This window comes from Corapipo altera, unplaced genomic scaffold (genome assembly GCF_003945725.1).
Source record: "Corapipo altera isolate COAL_440 unplaced genomic scaffold, ASM394572v1 0, whole genome shotgun sequence".
NCBI lineage: Eukaryota > Metazoa > Chordata > Aves > Passeriformes > Pipridae > Corapipo > Corapipo altera.
This window is the reverse complement of record NW_020884872.1, coordinates 14,915,655-14,942,765: the sequence shown is the minus strand read 5'-3', so window position 1 is coordinate 14,942,765 and position 27,111 is coordinate 14,915,655. Positions and strand designations below refer to the sequence as shown.

The following is a 27,111-nucleotide window of genomic DNA, read 5'->3' as shown; positions in this document are numbered from 1 at the left end:
TGATTCCAGGGCTGTATTTAACTCTTAGTTATCCTGCACATATTCAGATTTCTCATTGTTTTAATTTTTGGTCTACACATATACACACATATATATCCTTTGTTTTAAATGACTACTGTGCTATGAAAGTGAAATAAAGGACTGATAGCACGATCACCCAAAAAAATATTTCAAGACAGGCAACTGAAAATTAAATTGCTTCAGTGCTGTCCAGCATGGGAGCTATGTGGTGTTAAAGACACATAAACCTCCAAAAGCTTCTGTTTACACGTTTACTTTTTCACCTGTGTTGTCATCCCATCCACAATACATTCCCTTCAGCCTTTCCTGATATCCTCTTACCCTGTCCACATTTACCTTTTTCTTACTTATCCGTTTTTTTGTCTGCAGGGGTGATCAAACACTGACACAGGTTGCCCAAAGAGGTTGTGGAGATATCCTTGGAGATACCCAAAACTCAACTGAACATGATCTGGGGAAGCTGATCCTAGCTGACCCTGCTTCAGCAGGGGGGGTGACCCAGACTATCTCCCGAGGTGCCTTCCAACCTCAGCTATGCTGTCACCCTATCTTAAGGCTACCCTTTAAACCCCCTATAGCCCATGGTTTTGTATTATTTCTCTATTATTAAGCTTCCTTGTATACAGCTTCATTGCAAAAATCCAACCACTTTCTGTGAGTCAGGTTCTGACAGGTAAAGATGCTGAGAGCAGAGTATATTACTGCAAGTAGGTGTGAGCTGTCAGCAAACCACAGAAACTTGATTTCATATATTTGATGCCTTTCGTTGTTTACAAACCACATGTTTGTACAACCCAACCTTCAGCTTTCCAGGCTGAGCCAAACTCCCTCAGGATATTGTCTGCAGTAGATGCCACTTGAGAACAGAAAGCAAATACTAGAACTGTAGACTATGAGGATTGGCATTTCACTAGGGAGCTGCAGACAGCCTTTCTTTAGCACTTTTCATTCCTCTCTTTCTTCTTAACTGATAAGACTTCCATTAAGGTAGCTGAAATACAAGGGGAAACGAAGCCTTCGTCACTGTACCAAAAATACTCCAGAACTAATGCTTATTTTTATCCTCAAAAAGGCATCAGGAAGATAAACTTCCACATTTTGCTCCTCATTGTATTTTGACAAAGGTGGCATAAGGTGAGTGAAAAAAAGAATTGTTTTGTCTGCTTAGAACTGTGTGAAACCTCTATGTATATCAGCATATTATTAAATTATTTCATCTTTGTATGAAGAACAAGGCATCTAAAAGCATCTAAGAGTTCTTTCATGAGCAGCAGAATTAATGAAGCTTGGAGGACCACGGATTTACATGGAGTTCCTTCTAATCACCTCAGCTTCAACCCACTCCCACCACCCTTTCCCCAGCTTTCACTTGTACTACACATGCACAGCTGAGAAAATGATCTGAGATGCTGGGACTGCTACAGAGCAGGACAGGTACTGACTGACTGCTTGGCTTGACCACTGGCTCTTGCCTCTCAAAATTGAGGTTTTCATTCAGTCAGAAGCACTAATACATGTCACATTTCTCTATTCAGCTTCCAATTTAAAAGAACTATTATGTTCCTATAAATGTATTGAAGATATTTAATACGTTACTCCCTTGTCAACTCCAGCTAGTATCATGCAGAGAGTTCCAAAAAATCAAGAGGAAGAGGGCAAATAAACAGATTCTCTCAAACAAGATTTGTTCCGTTAGGAAATTAGAATAAAACTCCTAGTAGCAAAGGCATCTGGATTGTCACAGGACAACACTCTCTTTGCAATTATGATTTCAATTACTCTCTTCCCTCATATGCAAACCAGTATTTGAGTATTCAGAAAATGACATCAGAGCCTTCACATGGTGAAATAAGTTTCGTAATAGGTTTCGTAATAGGTAATAGGTTTCGTAATAGGTTTCCTATGAAGATATACAGCATTTATAAAGAATCTCCCTATGACAAATTTGTCTTTTCCTCTTCAAGGACTTGGTTGAATTTTTATTTCAAAAGTGGTTCTATCTACCACACTACATTTTGCAGTTGAAGAACTAGACAAGAAGACTAAGGAAGAAAATAAAATCCTCATTGCTTTCTGTATTGTGTGCAAATCAGTTGTCTGCTTCTTGAAAACAACACTCTTCAGGGTAATAGTATTTTCTCCACGTTAGGTCCAGTATTTACATTGAAAAGCTGGAAATCTAATGTAATTTTTACATAATGAGATAGCTACTAAAGAGCTGTCTCCTTTACACTGTGGAATGCAAATGCCTGAAAGGGTCCACTCCCACATCAAATATTTTTTGGTCCCAAAGATGCTGTAGCTTGCATTATGTTTCTAAATATTAACTTCAAATAACTACTTGAGCAGTGTGCCACTCTTGCATCAAGCAATGAATTTCACAACACAAATGGTGGGGAAGCCCTAGAACACAGCAAGGACATAGTTCAGACAAACTTACACACTAGATTTTAATCACTCTGCCCCCTTCCAGACATGGTCAGTTCACACTTGTGTACCCACTTCCTACAAACTGACTGCAGAACATGTGCTGGTTGGGTTTTGTGCCTTAATACTAAAAGTTTGTTTGCCTTATAATTTCTGTAATGCTCAGAAAAGCAAGTGATAAAGAAACTAAATATTCTGTCTCCTATTCAAGGGAACTATTACTAACCACCTTTCTAATGATGTTCACTTAGCTTGTATTTTCAGGTTTTTTCTGGTTTTCAGTGGGTTTTAAATTAGACACTGAAAGATTTCTGTACAGAGGTAACCCAGTCTCACTACACTGTACCAAATGCTGACTTCTAACCTGTACAAAACTTCATGTCAAAAACCTCTGCTGCTTTGCTTTCTGCAAGTCCCTCATCCAGTAGCTAACCCCAAATTTAACCACTCCATGATACATCTGGGCATGTCATACTTGCATGACTCTTCACCCTAACGCCCTTCAGCTCTGTCTCCAGGGCCACAACCATTTCCACTTCTGACAACACACTGTGAGTAGGGATGACTTCATGTCAATTCTGATCTGTGCAAGGATGAAACTTCCTGCCAAATTAACTAATTCCTGGAATCCAGCTACACAGCTCTCCTAACTCTATCCAAGGATGCAACTGCATGCAAGATTCCCTACTGAACCTGCCACCAAACCTCTTCTTTAATCCTTGTCTTTTTTCTCCCCACAACAGCATTCACACAAACTATTTCTATCCCCACGTCTAAGCACTTGGTGACCTCCACAAACTTTCACCAGAACTCTGCCTAAGATCCCTTAATATCATGTTTAATCAAAGTGCTAGGGCTCTCCATGTTTAATCAAGCAATTTCTTGTTTACTGGAACTTTCTTATTATATTGTTCTGTTTTCTTTAGACGGGAGTTTTCCAAACTTCTGGTGCCAGGCAAGGCAGGCAGGCTAGTTTCATACCTTGTCATCTTGCTAACCTTTTTTATGACATCTGTACACCCTTCACCACTTGTCTGCGTACTCTCTCCTTCTAAATCATACAGTTTGTTACAAAACTATTGTCAGCTGTTATGCCAATGCCTTTGTTCAATAATATTACTTTTGTTTGTGAAAATAAAAGTAATAAAAAAGGGCTCAAATGTACATTGTGCATTTGAAAGCACTTTATCGGCCTATTTGTCTGGCATTATTGAGTTTCAGGTTTTTTAGTAGATTTTTCATACAATGAATAGAAGAATACCAATTTGCATAGAAATAAAAATGTATGTGGAAGACTACTTAAGCTGACAGGGCAACTGAGATGTACAGTAAAAGAAACTCCTTGGTTTTAAAATAATTAGGGGGAAAAAAACCCATAACTGTCTAGGTTTCAAGTTTGTAACGTCTCAACAGTGTTTTTAGTTTTGCTGGGATAAACACTATCTTTTTCTTAAAATGTCAAGTTCCTCTTGTCTTTTCCATTACACTTGCCACATGAATGAGAAGTTACTTCCTCAAAGTTAAAAACTGTGAATAAACAGGCCTCTGGCTCAAGTCAGCTGTGTCAGTAATGAAATCCATCTCCAAACCAGTTCTGTGGTTACAAGATGAAGAGTAGGGAGGAGAGAAGGGTTCTGTACAAGAAGAATTCTGTATACAACTGCAATGTTGGTTTTTTTGGACACTGACCAATCCACATACCTTCCCAAAACAAAAGAAAAGTGAAGGGCAACACCAACCATGCAAACTGACAAGAGAGCATGCCTGTTTTTTCCAACAGTTGATTTAACTGAATGATCATGAACCACCTTTTGAAAAGTTTCACAAACCATCACTCTCTCAGAGAACTTTTGGAACTATTTTCATCTGCAACCAAATAAAAGGCAGCACTGCTGATTCCTCTGCTTCCCACAGATCCTCCAATACTCCTTGCCATCCTGTCACATCAAGTGCTCCTGATGGAGTGCAAGGAGGCAGACAGGGAACTGATCAGCTGTTAAAAACAACCTCTGCATTTTTCTTGCTAGTTTAATGTTAACTTTGTTCATTCTCCTCGTCTGGCCCACCATGTAGCCAAACAACTAGCTAGCTTAACATCTTCCTGAAACTACAACCTCAGGCTAACATTTAGACATTTGTTACTTTTGTTTCCCCCCTGCTCTATTTGCTCAATAGCTGTCAGGCATGCGACTGAACCTTTTGGTTTTCCTGAGGTCACCGGAGCTTTTTTTATTTAAATAATTTCCTGGACTCTTCCTTACCTCTTATGAATTCCCAGAAGTAACTGTGACCCATGTAATTCAGCATAACAACTTGCTGAGTAAGTAGTCTAATGGAGAATTCTGAGGCCCGAAAAATATCAAGTCTTATGACTGCAGTTGCAAAATGAAACAATAATGGCTGACATTGCATCTTGCAGCTTTTGCAGAGCTAGATGCCAGATGATATAGATCAGGGACATCTGGAATTTAGCAGGAGTCTAACAGAAGCCAATACAAGGTACTAAAGGCAAAGCAATGAAACATGTCAATATAAGACAAGACAAGCAGCTTGGAAGTACAAAGTATATGCCTGAAATCCTCAAAGAGGACGTAACAATGCCATCAGGTTTGGGCACATCATTAATAAATACATTATCATAATGAGAAACGATATTATCAAATTGTGTTTTAAGTAGCAGTATTATGACAAACAGAATTCATTAAAAATCAAAATAGTGTGGTATTAATCTACAAATTGCCATAGTAGCATATTTTTAGTGCCAGGCTGAGCACTGTATGGGTACAAAGCTAGTAAAATCTGGTTCCTAGAGAAAGCAGTATCAGAAACACATTCTGGAGCAGCCAAGTATTTCCGGGGGAGGGGAGTGCAGATGTATCCTGGGCTGTCATGGGTCCTTGTGGTGCCAGTGCTCTCTGGAAGAGTCTGTGGAGTACAGTGGCAGATTTATGAATATGCTGCCACAGATGATGCAACAGTAACAGCTAAAATCATGAGGGCCTTCACTGGAGCATGCAGCCCAGGCAGAGCACCATGCCAGTGGCACTACAGCCCCGCAGACTTCAACACTCATTCCCAGCCAATTTGTGCATCTGCAGGGAGCTACTTCTCCCCATGAGGAACTCTGCCCAGCCCCCACTTCAGTTTCTAAATAAAGTCGGCGCCGAAGTTAGGAAATAACGGCTCTTGCAGGGTGACAGATAATAATAATCTTTCATATCGCAATCCTGAGCTTGGGGCCAAGAATCAGCCATCAGCCACTTGTCAGCACTTCCACGTTTCACTCCCTTGTCAAGCACAACCACCCTACCAATCAGCTTGGAAACTAACCATCATCAGCAACATGCTTTGAATTTTTAAAGATGATGATGCCACAAATTAACAGCAGGCAAGAAAAAGGCACAAACATGTATTTATAATTGAAAAGGGAATGCAGACAGATACAGAATAGGAACTAATGCAAACTCCTGGTGCATCTTAAATGTGAAATAACATTAGAAAGCAGTGATATAACCACAAAAAAATATGGTAAACAGTACTATACATCACAACACACCACTAACAGCACAACTTTCCATGCTGTGAGTATCCTGATAATGGCAGAGTAGACCTTAAAGAAGAAAATTCTGAAAAAAGATAAAACATGCATGAAGTATTCAATGAATAAAATTTAGGAAGCTACATGCCAGTGGAAACAAGAAATATACCTTTGCAGGCAAAGTGTCTTGTTATTCAAGTTACTGCATCTGCATAATACATAATCAGAAAACTGAAAGCCTACATAGCTAACAATGCCATCCTACTCAGAATAATCCAAGTCATGCATTGCCAACACTGTCTGATACCTCCATGTGTTTTTCAGATCTAGTTATAGCAAAGCAAACTTCCCTAATTTCAGGGGCTTTTAGCCAGATGAATGGAAGCATTTCACATAGTATGAGAAAAATAATTAAAATGAATGCAGTGACAAGTTTATTCCAGGCATGTCACTTTATCAGAAGAATGTTTTTAAAGCCTGTATCAATTCCTGGTAGGAAAATGTTTCATAGAATCTATCATACACCATAAAACAGCACAAACAATGTGCCTTATGGAGAATAATTTCATATAGTTTATTGTCACCTGCAGCCAACAGCAAAGTTTTGCTTAAAAGCACTCTAGATGTTGCAAATGTGCACATGGGAAAGGGAGCAGGGCAAAAGAACAGGTAAAAAATACCTCTGTAAAGTGCATTTGGAGTTAAATCCCCTCCCCAGACACACACTCCTAACCAAACTCCAACAAGCAGCTGGTTCACAGAAGTCCCCCCAGCAACATACTTCTAAGCAGAACTCTGCACAGCTCTCCCAAACCACCAAGGTAGTGATGTTCCTTCCCACCAGCAGGCACAGTTCATTTTTCCTGTGTACATTCTTGCCACTTTCTGCAGAAGTTTATTCCAACTTGGGTTTATAAATACCATTCCATCAAAAGAGGAAGCTCTTGAATAATGATTGTAATTTCCTTCTCGTCCAAGTAGACAGAAATTAAAAAGTTTCCTGCACTGAAGTGACTCAATGGCAGCAGAACAAGTCACTCGATGCCAATACAGAGAGCATGAGTATGGATGTTTTTTTAAAGGTATAAAATCATAGAAAAAAACTACAAAGACATATGTTTACATTAAACTTTCATGTAAATACAAAAATCTTTTTTACAGAGGGGTGCTTACTGGGTTAAAAAACAAATTCTCATACCAACCACTAACACAAATTATTTAGGTCTTCAGTTCATGTCACATGACACTGCAATTTGAAGGAGACCCAAGGGAGCTGTTGACAGGCCCTGCTTCTCACCTACAAACCAAGAAATCATTCAAATGATTTTATGGTTATCAAAGGAGCCAGAAACCTTCAATTATTACCTCAGGACACTGATTAGCGCTGTAACTCACCATAGCATGGCTTCCTCTTATCACTACCCACAGGCCATGTGCAAAAGATGTCAACAGCTGCACAGCCCCCAATCCAGCCCAGCAGGGAGGGTTAACACCAGCTCCTTGTCTCCACACAGCACGATTCCAGCTATTATCCAAGCAAGCAAAGGTAAGGAAGCACTGAAGTAAGGATCTACCTGTCAGTGTGAGCACACACTTAGAGGGCCATATTTTACTTAGTAGTTACTAATTCATCCAAATTAACTGAAGGAACAACAAGACAAGCATTATTGACCCAGTTTAAAGCACAGTCAAAGTATATTCTCTTCACCCCAAATTTTCAGTCCAGATAGGGTTGTTTTCCGTATTCCACAACAGTATCCCTGCATTTCTCCTCTGCTCTCATTGTCTCTACGCCAGAATAAGAAGTCTGACTCTCTGCTATCACAGCTGCCAGACAGGTAGATACCCCAAGTTTGGCACTGGGAAATACACAGAGATCCCGAAGTCTTGCTCCAAGGCTCAGACACACTCTGCTTGTCTTCTGTCATTCCTTAATCACAAGAAGGGAATTACAATTCAAACAAGGGATTTCTACAACTGGCTTCAATAGGCCACTCCTATACAGATCCTTATGATACTCACTTGGATCCGACAGCAGTGGTTGAATTCAACCATGCAAAATTGCAGAAGCTACATCAGGGCTCAGCATTTGTGCATTTTGAAGACTACAAGGAAGGAGTAATTGAAAAGAAAGGGTAGGCAGCTAGGATAAAAAGGAGATGAAGGGCACTGCATAGTAAATGACAAGAAATTATCTTCCTGAAACAAGCTATTGGAATCTGGATAGATTATCAAACCTTAACTGAATACCAGGGCAGCAAACTACCATAAGAAAGAAAAAAAAGTTTATATTTTATATGTATTAAATTGTTATTTAAATAGAACTTATAAATAAGATCTGCTTGAAAAGAATGAGTGAGCACACATTCCACTCTTGCCAAGAAGACAGTATTGAGATAATTCTTCTAGACCAAAAAAAAAAATTCATGGCAATGCTGCACATGTCCAGCACAGATCGGTGTGTTTTCCTGCCTCTCTGAACTGAAAGCATTGCCTTCCAGTGCAATGTAGCCTACTTAAATACTGGGATAATTTTCACCCTTATTTTCAAGAAACAGTCCTTTTAAAGGAAATGTGTGTTATCTCAGATTCTACTTCTGTGTATGCAGATATGGTATTTAAATTCAAAGAATAAATATTTTGCCACATTCAAGTTTCCTGTGCCATTAATTTTATATGTCTCATTTTGGGTTTGTGTCATATGTTGCATGCATATTTTAACCTTAATAGGCTGAGAAGTATGTTCTTGTGCATATTTGTGTAAACTGTATACTGATTATAAACCAATTAGCGGATCATATAAATGAAAAGGATTTTTTTTTCCATGCTAGCTATGATTTCTCTGAAGTTGGCAGTATTTGCAAGGGAACACTAAAGCCTGTCTGTGGAGAAGGCCTGAACGTATAACCAGCAGAAAGAAAATCCAACCAAAAGACAGATCAATGCCTTCAATCTTACTGTGCTCAAAAAGAAAACCAAAGCTGAGCTTACTGAGGGTCAGACACCTCATCAGACATGATGAAGGCAGTCTCTTGCACTGCTTGGCAATAAAATACTTTATGAAGGAAATTTTTGAGGTTTGCCTTTCTGTTGAAAAATAAGACCAGAATCATAGCTTACATACATTATTGAATACAAAACTCAGAGTCATCACACTCATCACATACATGTCAAGTTGCCAACAGCTTGTCTTTTTAATAAACTGGGTGTCTTTTTGTATCCAAATAATCAAAACACTATTGAACAAAATGATGAAGCATTTTTCTTGTGAAATACTTCTCCCATTTCTCTAATTTACAAAAATGGGCTTAAATATCAGTTTTGCATAAAACAGACTTTTTATTCCTAAATTAAACCTATTATATCATCAAATCTACTTTCACAAAACTTCCCTTTTAGCATAGGATGTAAATTCCCTTCATTATTTAAATGTAGGTTGGAAGGTAAAATAAATAATTCTCAAGAGAACTAGAAAAAACATCTCCTTGCTTTCAGTGTTTGGCTTTGATTAAGAACATGTAACACGTGATGAGCCATTCCAGATTTGCTGGCTTGAATAAGCTCAATGCAGATGGCAATTACAGTTTACAGTTTATAGAAAATAAGTATATCTGACAAGGCAATATATCTTTGCCTCAAATATGTTTACTCATATAACAATTGTTGTTAGTTTACTTACAAAATACAGCCTATCAGCTTCAGTTTTGCAACTTGGCCTAAGCAAGTGGGCTCTTTTTCCCAGATACACAAAATAGCACAATCAATATGATACTTAAAAATAGAATACTCAAAAATCAGAACAAAAGTAGTCTACTATAGCCATTTAACAGTTAAGCTCATTGCACGCAAGTTTCCATTATATCCCTTTACACCTGAATGAAGATCATACTGAATTTATGACTGATCTGAAACAGTTGCACAACTTCAGATCTGTTTTTAGATTTTGAAAGTTAACTTAGAAGAGATGGAATTTCACCATGTTGGAAAAGCACTTAAGAAAAAAAAAAGGAAGATATCTTCCAGTGTTTTCCTGTTCCAAGATCTGGTTGTAATTTTCTTATGTTATTAGATAATTGTAACAATAGCAATATTTTTGCCTTTTTCAAACAATCTGAAAACATTCTCAGGGAAGAAAAGGCTTTGCCAGCCTTTTATTACCGAAGTGCAACAATGCCAATTCTAAACAGAGAAGAGGAATTAATTTTTTTTAAGTCAGCTTTATAGAAGTTTTAGAAGAATAGCTCTATATGCCAGCCAATAAATCTGGAGTAGTGAAAAGATATACCAGAAGACCCACACCTGTCGAGAAAAGGATTTTCTTGGCATATGAACTGTAGGAAGAAACAGAAGAATGATCCCTCCCAGCTTCTGGCAATGGGTATGCAAGGCAACCACAGCTGACATTCATATAGCCTTAGGCAGGTCATTCAGTGCCATAGTCTTTTCCTTTGACAGGGGCTGATAATGCAGCACCTGAAGCACTCATCAAAACTAGCCTAGAGCTGCTGCAGCCCAGGGAACTGCCAGGGAAAGCACAAGGCTGTTATGCTTCTCCAGCCCCATCTCTACACTCAAGCAAATGGTCCTTTTTTGAGCCTTTCAGAGGCAAAGCAGGAACCCACTGGAGTGTTATATTAGAATGCCCAATTTCTTAGATGTTACCTGCCATCACTACCACGCTGTAACAAATCCCAATGTCTTAGTGAGGCAAGTATAAACCCAGGTTTTGCCAAGAGGCAGCCTGAGGCGGAGACAGCTGAAATACATGGAAGTTACTCATAAATCTGGATATGTCACTGGAATAAGTCAGAAAAAAAACCCTCTGCCTATCTGAAAAATCAATCTATATTAAGATACTTGATCCTGGGAGATAAGTGTGGTAATTTGGCCAATAGTTTAAGTGCATTAGCAAAAGTTCCATAGCAGCTCTGTGGCAGATCTAGAAAATAACCCCATTATTTTTTAAGTGTAGCCCTAGCTTCTAGATCATACTTACAACCCTGCAAAGAGAGGAAATACCTACACAAATACATCAAGGCTTAATGTAACAGAGTTTCCTAAATTATGTCCACCACAGCAGTTGTCACTATTGTTTGTTTCCATTAGGTCACTAGTATCTGTGGTCAAAAAGAAAGATGAAAGGAAATGTTCTGGTTTTACCACCCACAGTGAAAAGCAGACAAAATCAAATCCGTCCATCTTCTCTCGGTCTTTATAACTAAAACCTGAATGATTCACTGATGGTGACCCATAACTAATAATACCACAGCCAGCTGCCACCTTACTTTGCAATGAAAGTACTAACCCAGCCAGGCTACTACTGGTGGAGTTACACCATCTTTATATTGTTCCTAGATTACATGTGTAATCCAAAGTAGAAACATTCATTACTATTGTGGTTTAACTCCAGTGAGCAAATAAGTATCATGCAGCCACTTGCTCACTTACTTGAGGAAATAAGCCTTTACAAGATGTATTTCCATTTACATATTATAAGAGCCCCTAATTTCAATACAGTGCTAAGAAATAATTAGCATGAACAAAAAAGATTAAAAAGTTGGATCCTAAATATCTTTCCAGTTCAGAAATTCATTCTTTTCCTCTTAGCTACATAGATGTTTCTTACAAATAACTTAGCTATTTTCCTTGAATACCACTGTTGGACACTTGTCAATATTCCTCAAGGAAAAACTCTCTACACGCCAGAAGCCCAAGAGGCCAAGATTCTTCTGCTCAAAATGTAAATGCCTGCTAAAGTGCTGACACTTAAATTAGGCCAACCAAGCTAAGTAATAAATCTATGCAATGTAACACCACAACAGTAGAAAAGCACTTATCATCATCTTGGTAATAGAAACAATGCAGCAGTACAAAATACTTCACTCCCACATCACTGGACTGCTCTGAAGTTCCAAGCAGCAAGATTACATTGCTCAAGAAAATAAATAATACTGCCTACTATTTTCACAGGTGAACAGTGATTAAAGACCTTTAGATGGATCCCCATCCCCCTCACTTCCTAACAATAAGGAGAGAAAAACCAAATCAAAAGAACAACAACAAAAAAAAACCCCACAACCCATACCCTCTTTCAAGTCTGGTCACATTCTGTGATCAGTAAACAGACTGAGTTAACGTTTAATAAAAATCCCAGGACAAGAACACTTTAAGAAAATAATGCCAATAGTATTTAGGGTTCCCTTTTCAGTAACATATTGCAACAGTTTCCACAAGGAGATCTGCCTCACAGATCCTAGAAAACTCCTACTGAACACAACAGCAACTCCTTGCCCAGTTGTCCTCACTCAAACAAGGCTACTTTGGCACCCTGCTCAAACTGGTCCCAGGAAAAACGAGGGGAAGCTTTCTTGGCCTTGGTACGTATGCTCTGTGCATCCTTAGCTGTACTGCTTCAGCACACCATCCTGCAGCTGCTTGCTCTGCAGCAGTGGAAACAGCTGTGGAGAAGCAGCCAAAATGAAGAGTGCACCAGCTCTGACATGATGCAGAAGTAGCCATGAGAAGTGCAATCCCCACCAATGAAATCCAATGCAGCAACATCCTAACGAAATCTGCTACACCCAGATCTAACCTCTTCCTCCACCTACAGATCTTCATGTCAGTCTTTGCTTTTCTCCTTTCAATAAATATGAGGGTTTGTATTCTTCAGCTAAAGACAGAAAAAGAGAATTTCTTTATCTCCTGAATCCTTTAAAGCTTCTGAGCCAGAGGGAAGAAAGAAGAGGAGAAAGCCTGTGTTCTAAGTATCATATTTGGAGTGTTATCCCCTTGTGACTGAACTGAATCTCTGCATCTGCCACAGCTATTAGCCTTCCCCAAATAGCAGCTGAAGCAATATGGAACAAACTTGGTCCCCAGATAATTTCTCAGCTACTCATATGTTTCTGTATAGCAGTCATGAAAAAGAATAATTCTTGGTAATTTAATTCTGCTGTTGCTTGAAAAACCTATGACCCAAATCAGAAATGTTGGACGTGTCTACAGATTCATGATGACACTGCAAGCTCAAAAGACAAAGCTTTCTGAGATTTATTTTCAATTTTTTCTTTCAGAGGACATCAATCCTCGCAAAACAGGTGGAGATTCCTCCCCCTCACATGTTAAAGGAAGTCATACATTTTGCAGAAATTATTAAATCTTCACTTGCAGTTGTAAACCTTAAGACCTCTATTCAAACTGCAGCTCAAATACAATATTTGCTGATAATACAGAAGAAGAAATTTCCACATGCATAGTCGTTAAAAGACATGCCAAAATGAAAATTACATTACAGCAATGATTAATGACAGCAGATTATTCCGTATAAGACAGCAAGTAAGAAACTGTCCAGTGAATTCTCCAGAAGAAATTACAGCACACCTCTTGCACAGAGACAATTGTCCTCCTACAAACAAACAGGAGCATAAACATAACCTAAAGAAAAATCCAGCTTTTATACTGCCAATTTTTTGTTTAATTCTGATATTTCTGAGAGCAGGACTGGGAGCTAGGGAATGAGACAAAAGATTTGGAGGTTTTCATTTTAGCAAGCCAAAACCCTACATAGGAATCTGCATTGGGAATCAAGCCAGACATAAAGAGTATACATTCCAGTCTGAAACAGAAGACAGTGAAAGACACTTCCCAGGAAACTAATGCATTAAGTTTTATGTTTTCCACTTTTTTTAAATTTCTCTGTCCCAGATAAAGTAGGAATACACGAATGTGGACTGACATCACTGCAAAAACCACCATATATGCAAGTTGTCAGTTCCCTACTTAAATAAGCTTTAGTAACCTCCTCATACAGCTTTCCTTAATTAAATGTATTGAGGAAGGATTTTTTTAAGAAGGAAGGGATGTCTGCAAATTAATGTGGAAATATTAGACATAATACATGCATCCATATGCCAGTCTAAGAGGACAAATTTTTTTTTTATTATTGTTGTTATTATTATTCCTGCTATGCCTTTTCAGTTAAACAGACACCAGCTTTATTTCTAGAAACAAGAAAGGTTTACATTTTGTTCTTTGAAAGGTCTGAATTTAATCTGCATTTAAGCGTCTTATATACTATACCTTTTCTGTTGGTTCTAATAATTGTCTCAGACAACAGTAAAGGGCTTCCATTGGAAACTTCATTTATAGGCTTCTCTGGTGGTTTGTTGGCAGTGTTTTCTTTCTTCATGTCCTTCTTTATTTCCTGCAGAAGGCAGACAGAGAGGGAGAAAAAAGAGAAGAAAGAGTTAAAAAAAAGGTAGTATAGAATATTCTAAATCTCAAGCTCCCAAGACTTTATCTTAAAACTTTGATGTATACAGCCCTGCCTACTCTAATGCTACCTCAAAGACTCTTACAAAATGCCACAAAAAGAAAGCAATCTTCTGTAACCTCTTCCAATGGACACTATAGTTTTTGGTTTTAGAATAATTCCTTATTTATGTGTGAAAATTGTAGGATAGCTTTACAAATCTCTTAGTAAAGATCACCAAAGCTGGAAGGTGTGAGGGGGGAAAAAAAAAAAAGGCTTTTTAGTTTATCCAGCAATTAGCTGGACATCTGACGCACAGGGCAGAACCGGTACAGTGTTCCTGATGTAAAGGCAGCTAAAGTCTGTTTCCACTCTGTTGAGAAGCCCACAGAAATAACCACCATAGCAGGAAGAAAAATAATAACTAGGCAAATATGACAAATGTTACCATAATTGGCAGAAGCATATAGAGAGCCTGCTGTCAGAGCTGCTGCTAACACTAACACATTTTGCAGCTGACTACCTTTTAAGGTGATTGACTTCTTTGGCAGCACATGGAGAAAATAAATATGGTGGGGTTTCATGAAAGTAAATCCACAGAAAACAGCTTTCTAAGACTTCACAGTAGTGCTTGAGAAGATGCACAATACTTCTTTATCAGCTTCTTAGTCAGACTTTAAAGGTCTAACTGTTTTATTGCCTACACCCACTTTGACAAAGCATCCCAAATATCATCACCTCACATATATCTTATCTTGAAACACTGCTGAAGTAGACAAACAGCATTACCTCCACTTTATAGATGGGAAAATGATACAGTGCAAAAGCTAAACCATTTGCTTCCAACCATGTCCCAAAAAATAAGGAAAAATAAGTTAAGATTTGGCTCCAAGCTTTGTCCTAGAGCCACAGAGCCATGCAGGCTGGGAGAGACCTCAGAAGGTCCCTACTCCAATCCCCAGCTCAAACCAGGGTCACCTGTGAGGTCAGACCAGGCTGTTTAAGGCTGTTTGCCCAGCTGGGTCTTGAAAACCTCCAAGGATAGAGACTGTACAAGCCCACTGCTTGACTGACCTTACAGTGACAAAATTTTTCCTTATAGCCAGCCTGAAACTTTCTTTTCAAGTTCCATCTGCTCTCTTCTGTTGTTCCTACCAGGCACCACTGGAAGGGCCTGGCTCTGTCTCCTAGATAACATTCTTGTGTGTATCGGAAGGTCTCCCCAAAACCATTTCTTCAGGCTGAATAAGCCCACACCTTCCTCAGCATCTCCTCAGGGTGCATGTGCTCCAGCTTCCTCAGGCACAGAGCTTGCTTCAGTTTATCGATATTCTTCCTTTACATAAAATCCTCATTCCATCCACAAAATGGGATGCTGTATTCTGGATGTGGACTAATGAGTGCCAGGTAAAGGAGAATTATCACTTCCCTCAATCTGCAGGCTATTAATGCAGCCCAGGATGCTGTTCACCGTGTCTGATGGCAGGCTACAAGGCTGCCGCCCACCAGGACCCAAGGGTCTTTTTCAGCAGAGTTGATCCCAAACCTATCAGGTCCCACTCTGCATGACAGTAATTCCTTTTTCCCAGGGCAAGAACTGGTACTTGCCTTGCTGGATTTTATAATGTTCCTGTCTGGGGCCCTGTGAACAGCAGCCCTGCCTTCAAGCATGTTAATTGCTCTCTCAGTTTGATATCATCTGCAAATCTGATGAGATCTACGCTGAGTAGGCATCAGGGACCCGTGGTGATGGCTTTGGACAAACTCTTTGCCTTATAAAAAACTCAATCTCTACTCCTCCCTTTGAACTCTTTTACATTCACTGCCCTCTTCTACATCCCAGTGCAGTATCAACCTCCACCTTCCCACAGCACTGTACATACACAGGAAATACTGTAGATCTTATTTAGGTTTCCAGCATATCAGACACGGGCACTAAACCATAGAAAGTACAGTTCTATATGAAGTTTCTGAAGCTGTCATCTGTGAACAGCATCAAGGAAAGTAAGAATTTGCAAGTTATTCTCTATAAAACACACCTTAAACCTGAATTTCTTTTTTTTTTAACATCTTATTTCCCCAGTCCAACTGGTATTTCAAAGCTGAACTACTAGCTATACAACATTAATACAGTCTTCTGTATCTGCACAAAGCATTTTCTGTGTTCCATTAGCAGAGATAAAAGTTTCATAAACTGCTGCCCACTGAGGATACAATAAATCTTTTATCTAGTGACATCACAAAGGTAAAATAGTATCTAAAATCCAACTCATCACAGTAACTATAATAACTGAAATAAAAAATGTGGATATGTGAATGAAAGGGGTGTGGTATCTGTGTGACAGATGCTGCTGTTGTTAGAAGAAATGCTGCACATAGTTCTTGTAGAAGATTGAACCACATGAGAATTTAAGAACACTGTACACATTTAGAGAAATATATCACTTTCTACAAAAAAAATGTACTAGACCTAACACATACATTATTCCACAAGTTTTTTTTTATAGTTTTAAAAAATAAAATGTATAATAAATGAGTTTACCCAAAGCTTGTCATATTGAAGCTTTAAATTTATTTTGCAGCTAGGTGACAAACTCACTGTGTATTAAAATATTATCTACAGTTTAAACAGAATTTGTGACTCAAACAGCACTCTCGTGTGAACCAGACCACAAGACAACACCCTACGGAAGACCCCATCTTGCCAGAACTTGCTTCCTGTGTATCATTACTGTGTTATTTTTCATTCTTTATGTCAGAATGTAATTAAACCCTCAACTCACACATTCTGAAAAAACAGTACAATTTTTTTTCATTTTTAAAATCCTTTTGCAACTTCAAAACTGACAGAAAATACTGTCTGCTGTAACAGAAAACAGTGCTGTACCTTTTAGTCTCCAGATGAATGACACTGGTGCCTTTGTTGCTGCTGACAGCTTTTTGAGGAAGCCTTGTTTGGCTCCTGAGAAAAGCAACGGGAATACAAAACAACTCCCAAACACTGGTATTTGTTTGTAGGGTGGGAAGTTTTACACTTCCTTTCTCATCCACTATTCATGGAAAGAAGAGAGTCACACATCCTGAGTGTCCACTCAGCTGAAATCCATATAGAATGAATTTTCACCTTGCAGTCACCAAAATTGTCTAAGTACTGCTTTATTTTCTGCCCTTCTAGTACTTGTTTGAGCTACTTTTCATTACTGTTTCCTTTGATGCTCATGAGAAGGGTCATAGTTTTTCATAACTAACTGCCCAGAGTAACATGACATGATCAACCCAAGCAGCTTGAAATCACAGATCCAGGAGAGAATTGAAAGTAAAAGTGTAGAATTGTCCAAATAGTAAAACAGAAATCAAGCAAAAGTCAATCCAGTCCTACTAAGCCTAAAATCGTACCAGAAACATACTCATACTTAGCAATACCCTATAGGGAGCCCATATCTTAGCACACATTCTGCAGTAAGTTATGCCAGTTTAAGACCCTTGCACATCTTTTCAATTCCTGGTCTTAGTCTACAGCACAAGACTTAAAAACTTACAAACAAACCCAAACAAATGCCCCACACCTTCAACAGCCTCACCACTGCAGCCTGCAGCAAACATTGTTGCCAATATTACAGCCTCTCTCCTCTCTCTAGTATCTTGCTTCTGCCTCTTTGCTGTCTTCTCTTCTATACTGCTCACCCTTAGGGAACTTAGGATTTTAGGACTTTTCTTCAGCTGTGCCCAAACAGAGCCAGGCACCCCTATCCTCAGGACAAAGAAAGGGACCCTAGTGCTGATAAAATTTAGAAATATTGACACAGCCCTTTGTATCTATCCCCACTCTTACTAGCTGTAAAAAATAGCATATTACTCTAAAATATCATAATGTTGTACTGAAAACTTCATTTCTGCTTGAAGAATGAAGTGAAAACAAACACAAACAAGTCTGGTCAAACAGATACACCAAGTCAGCTCACTTTACTGCAAAAAATACACTAAAATTACTACCTCGCATATTTGGTAAATGATGCGACCATAATGGCCCTAAAAGCTTGGTGCTGCGTCAGTAATGGTTATAGAAGTCTCTCTACATAATCCACTCATTCCAGATCTATAAGGAGTCAAAGCCTACCACACATGGAAAGAGTAGGCAAATGAGCTTGCAAACCTGTGCATAACAAAGGTGGCTCCTGGGAACCTTCTCAGTATACGACAAGCTCTATTTCTGGTTCTGATTTCAAGTTCAAGTTTCCAGATATTATTTCTTTTAAAGAAGAAATTCCATGTACACAAGTAAGTAGAAAGCAAACATTCAGTTAGGATGGAAGTCCTCAGTCTGCCTTAAGTAGTTCAAGAACAGCTGAATTTAAATGCTAAAGGAGGATGAAGAGAAACTAATAGTGCAGTTGCAAGTTCAAGCTTCTTGAAAAAGGAGCTTGTGTATGAAAAGAGAGAAGAAACAAGAAAGCTAAGAGATTTTACTACATTATACTTCTCTAAAATACTGGGAAAAGCTCAACTTACTTGAGCAAGTTGTCTGCCCAGCAAGGACTTCAGTGCACCTCCTGACTAGGACTTTTGCATTTGTTTCTGGTGGTATTTTGACAACAGCAAATATATTCACACCTTAATCAGACATAACCACCACTCACTGTGAACCAATCTGCCCCTGAATAGAACAAGGGGGGCTGAACTGGTCCTGCAGGACACCTGAGCCGTGCTGAGTCTCCTCAGATGGATACTGCGAGCACCTTCACTAAGAATCTATCTGGATTCTTAGTGACACTATCTGGACCAGACTCAACAACTCAACAACCTAGAAAGCCCTTTACAGAACCAAGTTCACAAGACAAATGTCTATGGAGAGCCACACACAGAGCCTCAGGAGAAGGAGCTCAAAGGGATCCTGAGTGCAAGCACTTGGCTCTTTACCTCACCCTTCCTTCAATACTGAGATATTTCTGCAGAATGAGCAGCTGTCTCACTCACATAACCTACCCGCAAAGAGCTAGGCTTTCCCAGTGCTACCAGCATCAAAAACACCTCTAAACCTCAATCTCTGGTACTGTTTGGTACTTGATTTTGGGACAATGCCCAGTATAAACTTCAAGGATCAAAATGCTGTATTTTTTTCTTAGCCTGCACAAAGGTAACTGCAGGTTATTAGCAGATCATTTTCAAGAGGCTATGCCTCAGGAACCCAAGCTGTAAGGAAACCCAGGCCTTAAATAAATAACCTCACATTTCACCCACAAAATCTAAACCAGGCTCTCTTGATGCCAGAAATTTTAAGACATCTTCCACCTCCTGTGTGATTCCAATACAATAAGCAGTTCTTACTTGGAAGAGGCATCCTCGATCTGAGAAATATTGGAAAAAAGTCATTGTGAGCTTTAAAAATAAACTAAGCTTGATTTCATGAAGTGTTACGATTTCAAAGATATTATGGGGGCATAGAGTACTCTGGAGGCCCTTAAAATCTGTACAACCTTTTAGCACCTAAAAATATAATTTTTTTTGTAACTAGGGTTCAACCATACTACATAGATACCAACAGCCAAATCACCATGAAAAGATCATTTTCTTCTAGCAAACTTTGAAACACAGTTTCTCCAGAGAAACACAAAATCCTAGACAATCCTTGAGCTGTTTTTATTTGCATCTTCTCTAATCCAATCCTACATCTGTATAAGCCACAGGAAATTTGTAAGACATTTTCCATAAGCTTATGAACTTTACAACGTGAAAAAGTATTAAATAACAACAAATTATGCAGTGTGATGAAAGTCCATCAAATAGGAATATACAATATATTCAAGTGTACCTGTAGCCTATTAAATGGCTATTTCAACCTCTATGACCTAGAAACTAAGCACCTTATCTTCTGTACGTCAAAAACTGTTACTCATTCACATGACACATTCCTTGTCAAGCTGGAGAAAGACAAAAAGAGCAGTTAACAGCTTTCAAAGAGAAAACATGTCATTTCTCTACTGTTGTTTGCAAGACCTAGCTTTGGTTTCAGAATTTCATAATGTATTACCTTCCACAGAAAAAGTCTATTCTGTTTGTGTGTCTACATGTTGAAGTTCCCATTCACCTATCAAAAAGTTTCCTTGAAGTTATAGCTAATGCTTGAATTAGGTCAGCCACAAAAGTTACAGTTAGGAAAGTACAAAAACTTCTGTCATTTTCATTACACCAAAGTTTCAAGTTTTTTTTACTCTAGCAGTTCTGACCTTTACAGGAAACTCAGCTGAAAACATTTGAGGAAATTACTGCAACCTTTTCCAGAACTGTAAATGCAACAAAATGCTATTTTGTGCTGCTGTAGGTACAAAATTCTAAAGCCAACAGTTCATTCCTCAAAGCTGTTGGGAGCCATGAAAAATTATGAGAAAAATCACTATCAGACTATAAGGTAATTTATCTGAGGCTTCGATGCAAAGGGAAAAACAGCTACTGCTCTTGACCCCTCTGAGATAAAGAATGCTTTTCCTTCAATCTCTTTTCTCAAAAAAACATACTTTACATTTCAAGAGACATCTGCCACAATGATTTCCTGAAACCAATATCTGCAACTTCAAACAATATATGAGTTCAATTATCCATTTATATTAAAACTCAAACCCTGCTGCAGAGTACATCACTGCAATATTTAGTCCTCCTGAGTAATTTCCTGTGACATTTTCACTGAAACTAATTAAGAGTTAGTGAATAATTATAAATATGCTTAGTTACAAATGCAATGCCGATATTGTCAAGAATCTTGTAGTTTTAATATAAATAAACAACATATCCTGCAGCAAGGTTGGAACAAACCTTTCCATCAACTGAACTAGCATCAATATGAAAATTATTTTCAACCAGAAAGATGGTGGCAGCACTGAAATCCAGTATACTTTCATAGTACGAGTTTTACATGAGCAAAATGACAACATTTCAGGGACAATTAAGAAACCACTTAGCTTTTGCCTTCCTGGCTTCTGCATCACTAGTCTTTGGCTTCTCCTCTCTAGGGCAATACCAGGTCCAAGATACAGAGGGAGAAAATGAGACCTTCAAGCACCACAATCAAGACTGAGATCTCTCCATTAGCTGGTTATGACAGGAGACACGTAGCAGTGGCCCTGTCAGCAAGCAGAGTGGGCAGGATAGCTTGGAAAGTGTACCTCCCCAGCACTGACCCCCAGCTTCTAACAGCTGCATAGATCCCATACTGCTACTGCTCACATCAGCATATGATAAAAGTTATGCTCTTGTTTCACTGCTGCAGGATTCCACATCCTCTCTCCTTTTTCATTATCAGCTTATCCCAAGTTTATAGGAAACATGTTCCCAGCTGTCTGTCAGGCATATGACATTAAATAAATACAATAAAAAAAAAAGAGACAGGGTTACAGTTCATGAGCCTCCTGGTTTGTGCTAGTACTGCCTAATTCTGGGGTTATTTCTAAACCACAGCCTCCTAAACCTTTCTCAAACAGTTCTTTGGTTTCTCTATCTGGCCTTCAAAATCAAGTGTATTTCTGTGGTTCACATGACTTCTGTCTGATTTATGGTTTGATAGGGAAAAGCATTTGTTCACCCAGTTTTACCTGTGAACAGTGCATCTATTCCAGCAGTAACACCAGCAGTAAGCAGAATAAGGCACCTCAAAGATGAGGACTCTGACATGTTACCCTCCTTTATTTTTCCTGTGCTACCTAAAAAAAGATGCACTGCTTTGCTCTCTCCCAGCACAACTAAAGCCTTGAACACCATCCACAGACAGTCAGCAGCACTGTTTGCATGGCTGCTCAGGTGAGCCCATAGTGCTGCCCTTGCTTCTCAGATGGAAGGACCTTATGAACACTCCAAAGCCTCCTGTCAGGACACTGCTCTGCTATTTACCATACACCCAGAACCCAGTCTGCACAATCATAAATTCATTACAGAGCCATAAGAAAAGGCTTCAACAGCCCATCTGCCATGTGCATTGTTCTTAGAGCATCTAAATATTAATTTTATTACTAATTTTATTTATAAACTTGACTTAATACAAAGGCGATACTCAAACATTTGGGATAATAGTCGGGCATATGAAAACATCCATACAAAAAAATTAATAGTTTCGATTTAGTGCAAACAACTTCCAACAGAAAAATTTACAATGAAATGGCAAATTAACAGCTGTTATGAAAAAAACCCCATTAACTCCTACATCCAGTGTATTCAACATTAGCCACAAAAATACTGTGCCACTAAAGGCACAGTGCAACCTGTTCCTGCTTGAACTGCTGGTAACTTCTCTGTGATGTCCTTGTCTGAACTTTCCCTGTTTATCCCAGCTCGAGATGCTACAATGCCTTCTGTACCACAGCTCTAACCACCACAGCTCTAAGGAGGCCACACTGTGCCACACTTGAATGCCTCTGTTCCTCTCCTACACACCAATGCCCAGTATGCTACAGCAAACTCAAGCTCCTCTTGTAAAGAAATCTCCACATTCTTCCTTTTTTAATACAGCTTTGGTATGTCCTTTTGTACATACTTCTGATAAAAAAAGGCCTATGGATCGGACATACACTCTTACAACTGTAGAAAGCCTTGTACTTCTAGAGAGATAAGTGCAGGCCTTATAATAAATTTAACAAAACTCTCAGATTTGTTGAGTGTTATGAAATCTTTCAGCTGTGCTTTTCTGGGAACAGGAGTGTGTGTTTCTGCATCCCTTCAGGTCAAGAAAATCTCCTTGTTCCATGCCCTTAGCCTCAGACTTGTTCTTCAGTTTAAAGGAGACAGCTCATATTCACCTATACCATTTAGTTTGTTGGGTATTTTTAATTACCAAAAAAAGAAAAGACTAAAAGAATTGGGGGGTGGGGGAGGGGGGAGATGCAGGCTACGAGAAACGGCAAGGAAACAACAGTAACAAAAGTGGAGAGCACAGTTTGAAAAATGTGCAACAAATGCATAACACCACTTGTCTCAGACAAAGTCAAGAAGAAAAAAGAATACACCCTCTGCTCATTGTGGTTTGGGTTTTGGAGATGTACTTGGCTACAGCAGTGATTAGCTTCACTACAAACAGAAAAAGCAATTCATTACATCTCAATGCACTTAATGGACCAAGGCTGAAAATTATAATTAGAGCAATTAAAAAAAGCAAATAGGAAAAGGATGCAGTACTGGGTGCTGGATGCCATTCCAAGCCACTCAGTGCATCCTGACCCCACTGAAAAAACAACAGTATCTCTCTCTGAGATCTCACAATCTAGGTGTAAGCAAAAGCATAACAGATCAACAGACACTGCAGATGGCAGGAAGCAGGAAGAAGCAGAAGTGATTGGCATAGGCCAGGTGCATAAGCACTTTAGCATTTTGTAAGCACTGTGACAAGACACCTTTAAAGAAGGCTTTGAAAACCAGCAAGTACATTTGTGGATTTTTATGTGCAGGTTCCCCAAGGTGAGAAGTACAAAGGCAAAAGCTTGTTATAAATTTATTAAAGAGGTAAGGAAAACCAAACTCATCACCTTGTCACCAGAACAGAGGGACACAGTCCCACCACCCACACGTGAGGAACTTGAGAGGATGACCCAAAGACTGTAAGATTTAGAGTGAACATGTTGCAGAGCTGACATGGACTTTGCACTTCTGAAACCTCACAGAGAATCACACTGTATGTATGACTGCAGCAGGTCTCACAACCTGCAGAGGAACTGGAAGCAACTTCCTTATTTCATACTGCCATCAAGTTGTCTGCTAACACCTGCCCATGAACCCCTGCAGTGCACTGTCCCCCCCAGTTTTAATCTGGGGCTAAGAATTTTTTTTGCTGCACATATTTAGCAACAAATATGAGCAGTGGGGTAAAGGGGAACAGGCACTGCTGCAGCAAAGATTGTCATGGGGAAGATGCTTGACAACCTGACTCTTTAACTGGCACCCTCATCGTCCTCCTCTCCCACCTCCATAACCTTTATGACAATGGATGGCCAGCCAGGCTTTCATCAGCTGGAATTCCTGCCTTTCACCTGTGTTTGGCAACAGAACAGTACAGTCTGTGTGTGTTTCAGCTGCCCAGTGATCTCAACACACACACACACTCACACACACACACATCTGTGCAGGTGCTTAGAAACACACATGTGCTCTCCTTCCTGCATCCATGAGTACTGTAGCAAGGTACTGTGGGGAGGCACAAAAGGTGCTTCTTGGGCAGTTTCTCCTCAGTTCAGCTCAAGCAGAATGAAATTATTCAAGCAATTTCAAATAAAATTTAATTTCTTCTCACAAAGGTTCCATTTTAACCCAGAAATTAGAAGCATTGTTGCTTTACTTGAAAGTGCAGTGTCATTCCTCATGTCTTCGAGCAGACAGTGGGATATGCCAGAATTCAGCATGCTAATAGTTTCCCCCATAGGCACCTGGCCATATCAAAAAAGCCTGCTGTAACAGACTACAGTTTTAGAGGGTGATAAATGGATATTTCATGTAGTAAAAATACTTCTGCTGTCAGTATGAAAAGCCCTGTGCATATTACCACATAAAGCTAAGTTGATATTATATACAAGAAACTACTTGAATCCATTAATTTCCAGGGTTGTATTTATGTTCCTTCTCACAACCATACAATTTGAAGAGATGACCAATACAGAGAAAAAAAGAGACAACATAGATTTTTAAAATAAAGTGATGGGAGGCAGTATTACAAATTGTAATGTGTTAGATAAGCAGATAAGCTACCTCTATGACACAGACAGGTTTAGAGAGACAAAGTAACAAATCCTTTATGCAGAATCCTATCACAGACCAGATGATCCTTAGCAGCAGGATTTTCTAATGAGAACATTAACTGACTCATTCAGTGTCTTGTATTCTCTGTTTAAAATCATACGGATGAATTTTTTTATGAAAGGATTTATCTTTTCTAAATGATGTTGTACAGTAAAAAAGAAACAAAAAAATAAACCCACAAACAGAAAGGAAGTCACTGTGCTACACAAAACATACAAAATAGAAAAAATACTGCACCACAGAATTTCAAAATTTTAATTTCAACCACATTTAAAAAAAACCCCTGGTGATGGTCCAAACAGTCATTTTTCTAACCAATTAACAAGTCATGAAAAGTTATACAAATTCCTATAGAAGTCTTTAATCACATGATTCTGCATTACAGAATGAAAAACTGTGTTGTATAAAGGTTAGGGCAAATTACAGACTTTCCTATTGTTCTTTGATAGACCTCTCTTCAAATACCCTATTAAACCATCACAATTACTCAACCTCTGCAACACACAGCTAAAAAGGTTATGCAGACAAGTCCACTGAACCTACCTAAGGAGGGCAAGAGTTGGATGATACCCCTGCATGTAAAATGAAAACTGAGACTCCTGAAGGTGCATCAGTATTTTAAAAGACTACCCTCAGACAAGCTGAGACTTTTTTAGGGAAAAAAGGGATCATGAAAATATTTAGCTGGAAAGATAGTCACAGTGTTACAGGATTTTTAGGGCTTTGTTTGTTTGTGTAACCAGTTGTATGAAAGCTTGCAGGAATTAATGAAATAAGATCCTGGATTAAATCAGGGTTAATGAGATCAGGAATAGACACATCATTATTCAAATCACACACCATGTGAACAGTGTGCACTGCCAGACTTGTAAATCGGAGATTAGAATTTAACACTCTTCCTTCTGCAGTCTGACAGTTTAGGGCTAGAGGTCTCTTCATAACTATTGCTGGCATCCACCTGCCACAGCTTCCCGAAAAAATGTATTATTATTCCAGTTTTTCCTGGTACTAAGCACCAAAAATTTCAAGAGCAGACTGACAGCAGAAGCATTCCCTCAGAACTTCTGACAGTCACGTTCCTCAGCAACCCTTGCAGCTGTCAAGCAAAATTTGTTATTTAATTATTTTCCATCTTAATCTGACCTTGCTTCCTGCAAACATTACAGGAGGTACAGGTTAATTCATGTGAGTTTGGAATGGGGCCATACACCTTGTGGATTCCTTTTTGTCTACTACAGCCTTCTCCATTCCAGCATGTTGCTGATATGCTCATATCCAGAGAAAATTTTTTAGGGGGGAAAAAAAGTATGAAACTGAAAGATTCAGAAAAACTATTTTAATAGCCCCATTAAAGATGTCCCAGAACCATGGAAATCCCTTTATAAAATGTAGGTCACGTGTTTCTTTGGAGGTATTAGACTTAACTCTAAAGACTTGATACTTAGAAAAGATAGCCCTATTCATAAAGTCTTAATAGCTGAGAAAATTGACCCAAACCTTAAACAATGGGTCTCAAAAATTCCCTGGTTGCAACACAGAAATGCAGCAGCTGTCCTCTACACTTGAGACTGCTTTTTCTTAGTAGAGTGGAGGTTTCTGGGCAAAGCTTTTCATGGTAGAACTTTCTAGGCTCTTCATATGTTCTATCTGGTCTTTTACAGCCATGAAAAAGGAACAAACAGGCAAAAGGAGATGTATAGGTCAATCTGTTCTAGCAAAACAACCTTCTATGTTTTGGTCTTATTCAAGAGAAAAGAGGTATAAAGAATGCAAACAGAAGAAATAATCATGCTCAACGTTGATCCAGAACAGCAAAGAGTGTTTCTCAAGACTAAAAAATGTGTCATAAGTGCTACAATTGCCTGAGAGAGTTGGATATGCCACTGGTATTTGCAGGAGAGGTGCAGCCTAGCATCACAGATGGTAGATTTGGTGACCACGATCCTCACCTCAAATTACTCAATCCCCTAATTACTCAATGTTTGCAAAAGAGATTGGCATGTTACCTTTGAAGTAATGCATCATACTGAAACTACCTTTGCAGTTTCTCAACCTACTGTTTATTCAGCCAGCATGAAACTTTAAACAAACTTTCATGCATATCACA

The 27,111-nt window shown here is 38.9% G+C and overlaps 1 protein-coding gene across 8 annotated transcripts in view; it reads right to left on the bottom strand.

Annotated features, from left to right (window-relative positions):
* The window catches only part of SH3KBP1 (SH3 domain containing kinase binding protein 1), a 217,612-nt gene that overhangs the window by 128,672 nt on the left and 61,829 nt on the right, over positions 1-27,111 (bottom strand). For all 8 annotated transcript variants that reach the window (XR_003526718.1, XM_027637725.1, XM_027637714.1 and 5 more), the window contains one exon: positions 14,066-14,189. Coding sequence is in view for 7 of the 8 variants with exons in the window: in XM_027637725.1 (XP_027493526.1) it covers positions 14,066-14,189 (124 nt within the window). In the remaining variant the exon portion in view is untranslated. The remainder of the gene's footprint in view (positions 1-14,065; positions 14,190-27,111) is intronic.